Raw genomic sequence first — 7,691 nt, 5'->3', positions numbered from 1 at the left:
CGTTTTTTGATCTTCTGTATTGTACTTCGTTTCTATTTTGATTTTCTGTTTTTGCTACCATGGAAATAATAATTTTTCTGGAAGTAACAAACAATGTAATCATTAGAAAAATGATGTAATCACCTATGGTATATAAGACACCAAGTCTCACAGTAAAGTGTGGTCTCTTCCACCATTTATGTTGTCTGTGTTCTTTCTTATAGATATTTCGCCGACACCAACCCCCTACTCAGAGACCCTTTGACTCTGGTGCGTGGGCTGGTCCCCCGCACTCCTCCATCTCCAGGTAGAAGCAGGGCTTTGCCCAAGCACAGGCCACCATGGTTTGAGTAATGAGCTGGGACTCTGGGGTGGAGGAAGCATCACTGGCTGGTTTGTTGGGGAGCATGGTAGAGGCTAAGGAATTTGATTCAAGTAGGTGAGGAGCAAGGAGACTGGAGAGAGGATTTATTCTTCCCTTTTCTCCCTCCTCTTGCCTCTCTGGTTCCCTGTTATCTGCTGGTATAAATGATGATACAGAAGACTGGCCCCCTTGTTCCTTCCCACTGCCACGAGCTGTTCCTTTGAGTCAAGGTGCCTCTCCTTCCCCATCACAGGCCAGGACACAGCTGACTCCTGGGTTCCTCACTGGACCTCTGTTCTAAAGCAGGAACAGTTAAAAAAAACTTTTTTTTTCTAAGATATTTACCAGCCAGGAATAATGGCAACAAATATCAAGAACAAGATTTCAGGGATGAATATGAAGATTAAATAGCAGTCCTGTTCAACTGCCCAATCTCCATTTCCTCGTTTCTTTCCATTTGCAGCAGGAAGCCCATGCACTATTTATTCTAAAGTTTTCAATACTTCAGCCTCTTCCTCCTTCTCAGTTCAAGTAAACTCAGTGCAAGTTTCCCATAAGTGACAGCTAGAAAAGCTCCACTCAAGAGTCACCTCAAATGGAGGCTGCGGTGAGGTCTGAATGCCCCAGTAAGTCCGGTCAGCCCAGACACCATTCCCTTCCTTCTTCAGTCTTTTCTCTTTAGAGCATTTCATGTTTACACCAAATAAGGATTCTCTGATCCCTTTCTTTTTACCTCACAAGCCTCCCTCATACTCTGGGACTTCACTGGAAGGAGGCAGTGTGTGTGCTGCCTGCATGGAGAGAACTCCCAGCAATTCAAGGGAAATATAATTGAGAGAAACATGAGCACAGTAGGCACTGTCCACAGAACAGTGGGAGGCCTGAAGATAAGACACTGTGGTTGACGTCTTCTAGAAAGGTTACAAGAAAAAAAATTGGAAACCCATACAAAAGCAGTATCAGGTGAGGATTCTAGGTGGTTTTTTTGGTTAGAAATACTTAGAGGTTTTCAGTTTTAGCTTGATGCCTACAGTTAACCTGCTGAGTTCCAGGTTAAAAAAAAAATACTGGTAGTGTATCTAAAAGTTAATGAATAAAAAGTTATTATGTTTGTTGCCTGAATATTTTGAAGTATGTTCGACACATTGACACCTGAGTTACAGCCAAAAGAAATTAAAATTTTCTTGTTGTGAATTAATGTCACTTACTAAAGGAATCAGATACATATTAAAAAATACTGTTTGGGGAGGCCCTGGGTGGCTCAGTTGGTTAAGCGTCTGAGTTCGGCTCAGGTAATGATCTCACAGTCTGTGGGTTCCTGCCTCGTGTCGGGCTCCGTGCTGACAGCTCAGAGCCTGGAGCCTGCTTCAGATCTGCATCTCCCTTTCTCTCTGTCCCTCCTCCACTCACACTCTGTCTCTCTCTCAAAAGTAAACATTAAAAAAAAATAAAAATAATTTGATCCCCACACAAAATATATAACACTTACCTGTTCAGCAAAAAATGAGAATACAGTAAACATAATCAGTGTTGCTAGTACACAATGCGTCCAAAACTTCAATTTGTCTCTATACGCTCTCCTGTTCAGGGAGAGAGAAAAACCAAATATGTTGACTTATAGTCTGTGGTTTCTGTGCACAGTTTCCCTGTATTAAGTAGTTATATGCTAGCTTAGCAAAAGTCTTGAAACACAAAATCATTGGAGGCAATTTGAAAATGTTAATACACTGTAGATTTTCAACAGAAGTTCAGATTTTTCATTATGTCATAGTAAACACTATATCTGAACTGTAAAAAGTTATCCAGGCAGAAAAGACTTCAAAAGAAAATTACTTCTAGCATTTAAACAAAAGCACACTTTCATTTACTTTTATTTATTCATTCATATCCGTTTCTTCACAATCACTTAGTCAATACTTCCTGTGGATACAGAGAGATGAACAGGATGAAGTCCATGCTCTAAAGTGTTTACAAAGCTGGAGAGTCAATGACCTATAGAAGACCAGCCATCACACAAGATGGACCCAAAAATGTATTATCAAAAGCAAAGTCTTGGGGAAAACAGCATAATGAGGAAAGCACCTCAGAGATGGTGACATTTCATTTAAGCCTTGAAGCAGACAGGGAAAGCATTTAGCTGAGTAAGTCAGTGAGCATCAGCAGAGTCAGAGGAGCAAGCTGAGTCTTGGAGAACTGAATGAAGTTGGGCCTAGAGAGCTAAGCCATGGAAGGCAGGTGAGCATAAACCGCAGGTGTTCTGGAAATGCAATGGGGTTTGGAAATAATACTCTAGTGGGAAAGCATGTGAAATGGGAGGTGTGTGAAAGTGCGTGTGTGTGTGTGTGTGTGTGTGTGAGAGAGAGAGAGAGAGAGAGAGAGAGAGAGAGAGAGAGAGAGAGAGAGAATGAATGAATGAATGAATCAGGGTGAAAATGGTGACCATCTGACCAGAGTGACCAGGGGTGACTCGGCAGGCAGTCACATTAGCCTGGGCATGAAAACCTAGGGAAGGGCAGGGAGAATGAAAGAAGCAACAAGACGACACAGTTTGAGAGTACAAGAACTTGACTTGGAGATAGAATACTGGGGATAGAGGCAGTAAAGCACAGTTTCCTCATCTGTAATTTGGAAATAATTTATTATGAAGACTAAACATATGCTTTTAATATAGGCTTGTAAGATATATTAATGACTACCAAATTCAGGCCTGAACTGGGTTTAGATTCTCATTTAAAGGTTGTTTGGTAGTGGATATCTCTACTTCAAGTCCTATATTGATAATGGTATCTGTTTTTCCTCCTGAATTTCCTCTTATTAGGATCACAACCAGGGCAGTCAGTTCTAATGTGCCTACAGTGCCATTCAGATTCAGTATGTAATTTAAAGAGCCAAGAAACCACAGACTGTAACACAACTAAAAAGTCCCAGCAACCAGAGAATCTTAAAATAGCCGGAGGTTTCTTCAGTCACTCACATCCACCGAGCACCTACCATGTGCTAGAGAGGCTACTCTAGACTCAGTAAGAGTAAGACACCATCTCTGCTCCTGAAGCGGTCTCACAGTCTACCAGGAGGGACAAGTGTACCAGACAGACTGCTGTACAGTGCAGAAAGGCTTTCTTCCTGTTCCTTGGGTACAGCACTATCAGGAAACCAGAGAAAGGAAATAGGGGACTCAGGAGCACAATGTCATGAAAAGAAAGAGAAAAAGTAAAGTTTCTAGAAGATAGGGTGGTGGTGGTGCTCAGCAATGAGAGATGATCCAGAAGTGGAGCAGGATGAGGAAAACGAAGCCCCCAGATCAGGGGGATTGCAAAGAAGGTCCTATACCTGATTTATCTCATTTTGATAGCACAGAAATCAAAGTCCTCTCAAACTACTCTTAAGCCCACTCCTTTCTCATTTGACTAGGCCCTTAAAGATAAATTTAGTCACAAACTGGATTTGGGGAGCTAACACTTGAAACCATCCAGAAATCTCTTTCCTCTGAGCTACAGGAAAGTAAAACGAGAGAAGCCATTCCTAGAAGACAAGACCCACAATTTAGTAATAACTTCTCACTTCAAAAATAAAAATATATAAATATTAGCAATATAAATGCTGTCTCACTTAACCAACTCCAAGACACCAAAGTGTTCTAGTTGCCGAGATTGCTAATTTTGTCTCTACAATATCTCCCAGTTCTGTCTACAGCTTTGTTCTTATTCCCTGAACTGTGAGTCCTTGCTTCACACTGATTGTTTCGTAACTACTGCAGTGCTTAGTACTTGTATCCCTGCCTCCAGTTTCTAGACAACACTGCCTCCAAACAGCTTCCTCACCAGTCCAACCCTGCTATATATAAAGTTAATGGTTATCTCTCCAAATCACGAAGTCTGATCACTACAAACATAAAAATTTCTCTGGGGAGCCCCATTCTCTAAAGAAAAAAGCCTAATTCAGATACAGCCCTTCACAATCTCTCCTTTCTCTGCAAAGCACTCTCTTTTACACTTCTGTGCCTTGCACATGCCATTTCTTACACCAAGAACATGCTTTCCTACCTGGAAAGGGCCTATTCATAATTCAAAACCAAGTCCAAATGTCACCTTCCTCTAAAAGAATTAGTTACTCCCTCATCCAAATTCCAGTAGCACTGAACCATGCCATAGCACTTGGTATCACAACTCTTTGCCTGCAGCCTGTCTTCCTGAAGGGCCTGTGAATGCCTGAGAGCCTGATACCATACTCCTTTCGTCTGTGTATTCCTAGCACCTTTGTGGGGTAAATAGTAGTAAAATAAGACATGAAAGAAACATCATAAAATAACTTTGAATTACAGTGGAACATATATATGACAGGTTGGAAATCAGGCTGGATTTCCACTTATCAGCTGCTTCACCTTGAGCAAATCATTCAGCTTCTGTTACTATGTCCTGCTATATAGCAGGTACTCAAGAAAACAGGGTAGCTATTCTTATGACAGAGAATGAGGCTCAGCAGATGTGCGTGGCCAGTAAGCTCAATAAAAACTTTTAAATGTATTTTTTACCAAGTAACTATTGATCAAATAATACATTAAAGAAATCTCATCTCTCTAAAAAACACACACACGCACACACGTGTGAACATGAGACCTTACCATTCCTGCAGCTCATGCATGTGGAGGAAACGGTTTCGGTACTCTCTGGGAAGCTCAAACTGGGATGGTATGGGGAACATGGATTCATAGAAGTCCCTGAGAACAGCTTTCACTGTCTGGGCGTCTTTATGATTGTGGTCAATGTTGTCATTCAGGCAAACAAACTTCCTAGAGATAACAGAGATCCAGCGTTATTGGTTATGGTAAGAATGATCTTGACATAATAAAACAAGAAATGCAGATTTCATATATATTTTAAATGAATTCATGTTCCAAGTTGCTACATGTACTGATATGATTCTCTGGGAGAGTAATTATTCTATAAAATTTTCTTTTATATTCCACACTGTAAAAGAGCTACGGAAGATAATCTTCAGAGTGCCTTCTAGCTGTTGGGAGTAAATTAATTTAATGATTCCTGTTTAGCATGTCCCCAATTAAGTGTTCAATAAGTGCAGTTTACTGACTAGAGCATTTTGTTGGCAGCCAGGGGAAAAACTGTTAAGCACCTAAAACAAAGTTCTCTAAAGTGACAACCGTTGTATTACTAATATTACTAAGAACAGTGACATGGGTAACTGAGATAGAGAAGGTACCTTATAGCTATAGATTCTGTGAATTTGATGACTTCTTAACAGGTCTCCAACAAAGCTATAAGATACTAGTGTTCTAGCAAAAAGCAGATGACAGATGCTTCTCTACTTGTTTCAAGTTCCCATCAAGGCAAAGTCACTAAACTGAGGGCCCAGTAGGACCCTACTGAAATACAGTAGGCTGGGAAAATGCCAGTTTTGAAGTACTTGTGCATTTTAAAATAAAACAATAACAAAAAAAATCCCCAACAAATTTAATAAAGCTCTCAGATCTGATTATCAATTTATAGGAAAAACAGAGACCTAGGAACATGTTAAACAACTGAGACACAATTACAGAAGTCCAAAGTAAGGAAATATAGAGAATATATAACTGGATTTCTTCATATACACACAAAAAATTATATGGTTAAGAGAGGCTGTGGGAAAAGGTATCGATTTAAATGCAGTGAATTTACCTGATAGCACTTCAAACCAATGAACTAAAAAAACAAAAACAAAAAACAAAAAAAACCCATAACTGCTTAGAAAAGACAACTGGAGAAAAATGTACACTGACCAGATAGTTTATCATATTAAAAATAAATGATATGCTGGTTATTTTTAAAGTTGTTATAATTTATTTTTTAAATATAGATCATTGTCAAATTGGTTTCAATACAACACCCAGTGCTCATCTGAAAAGTGCCCTCCTCAATGCCCATCTCCCATTTACCCTGTCCCCACCACCCCATCAACCCTGTTTGCTCTGAGTATTTAAGAGTCTCTTATAATTTGGTTCCCTCTCTCTCTGTAACTGTTTTCCCCCTTCCATTCCCCCATGGTCTTCTGTTAAGTTTCTCAAGATCCACATGAGTGATTACATATGGTATCTGTCTTTCTCTGCCTGACTTATTTCACTTAGCATAATACCCTCCAGTTCCATCCACATTGCTACAAATGGCCAGATTTCATTATTTCTCATTGTCATGTAGTATTCTATTGTATATTTAACCACATCTTCTTGATCCATTCATCAGCTAATGGACATTTAGGCTTTTTCCATGATTTGGGTATTGTTGAAAGTGCTGCATTGGGGTACATGTGCCCCTATGCATCAGCACTCTGGTATCCCTTGGGTAAATTCCTAGCAGTGCTATCGGTGGATCATAGGGGAGTTCTGTTGCTAATTTTTTGAGGAACCTCCATACTGTTTTCCAGAACAGCTGCACCAGTTTACATTTCCAACAACAGTATAAGAGGGTGCCTGTTTCTCCATATCTTGGCCATCATCTATAGTCTCCTGATTTCATTTTAGCTGCTCTGACCGGTGTGAGATGGTATCTCACTGTGGTTTTGATTTGTACTTCCCTGATGAGGAGTAATGTGCGTTTCATATGTCTGTTGGCCATCTGGATGTCTTCTTTGGAAAAGTGTCTATTTATGTCTTCTGCCCATTTCTTCACTGGATTGTTTTTCAGGTGTGGAGTTTGGTGAGTTCCTTAAAAATTTTGGATATGGGCCTTTTATCTGATATGTCATTTGCAACTATTTTTTCCCATTCTGTCAGTTGCTTATTAGTTTTGTTGATTGTTTCCTTTGCAGTGTAGAAGCTTTTTATCTTGAAGACGTCCCAGTAGTTCATTTTTGCTTTTGATTCTCTTGCCTTTGGAGATGTGTCGAGTAAGAAATTGCTGTGGCTAAGGCCAAAGAGGATGTTTCCTGCTCTCTCCGCTTGGGTTTTGATGGTTTCCTGTCTCACATTCAGGTCCTTTATCCATTTTGAGTTTATTTTTGTGTATGATGTAAGAAAGTGGTCTAATTTAATTCTTTTGCATGTTGCTGTCTAGTTCTCCCAGCACCATCTGTTAAAGAGGCTGTCTTTTTTCCATTGGATACTCTTCTTTCCTGCTTTGTCAAAGATTAGTTGGCCATCCACTTGTGGGTCCAATTCTAGATTCTCTATACTATTCCATTGGTCTGTGTTTTTGTGCCAGTACCATATTGTCTTGATGATGACAGCTTTGTACTAGAGGCTAAAGTCTGGGATTGTGACACCTCCCATTTTGATTTTCTTCCATTTTACTTTGGCTATTCGGGGTCTTTTGTGGTTCCATACAAATTTTAGGATTGTTTGTTCTAGCTTTGAGAAGAA

The 7,691-nt window shown here is 39.9% G+C and overlaps 1 protein-coding gene across 2 annotated transcripts in view; it reads right to left on the bottom strand.

The window, feature by feature from the left end:
* The window catches only part of GNPTAB (N-acetylglucosamine-1-phosphate transferase subunits alpha and beta), a 78,749-nt gene that overhangs the window by 2,568 nt on the left and 68,490 nt on the right, over window positions 1-7,691 (bottom strand). For both annotated transcript variants that reach the window (XM_029954612.1, XM_029954613.1), the window contains 2 exons: window positions 4,965-5,132; window positions 1,833-1,923 (listed from right to left, as the gene is read on the bottom strand). In XM_029954612.1, coding sequence (XP_029810472.1) covers window positions 1,833-1,923; window positions 4,965-5,132 — 259 coding nt within the window. The remainder of the gene's footprint in view (window positions 1-1,832; window positions 1,924-4,964; window positions 5,133-7,691) is intronic.

Source organism: Suricata suricatta, chromosome 10, assembly GCF_006229205.1.
Source record: "Suricata suricatta isolate VVHF042 chromosome 10, meerkat_22Aug2017_6uvM2_HiC, whole genome shotgun sequence".
NCBI lineage: Eukaryota > Metazoa > Chordata > Mammalia > Carnivora > Herpestidae > Suricata > Suricata suricatta.
The sequence above is the reverse complement of the archived record's forward strand: the minus strand, read 5'-3'. Positions and strand labels throughout refer to the sequence as shown.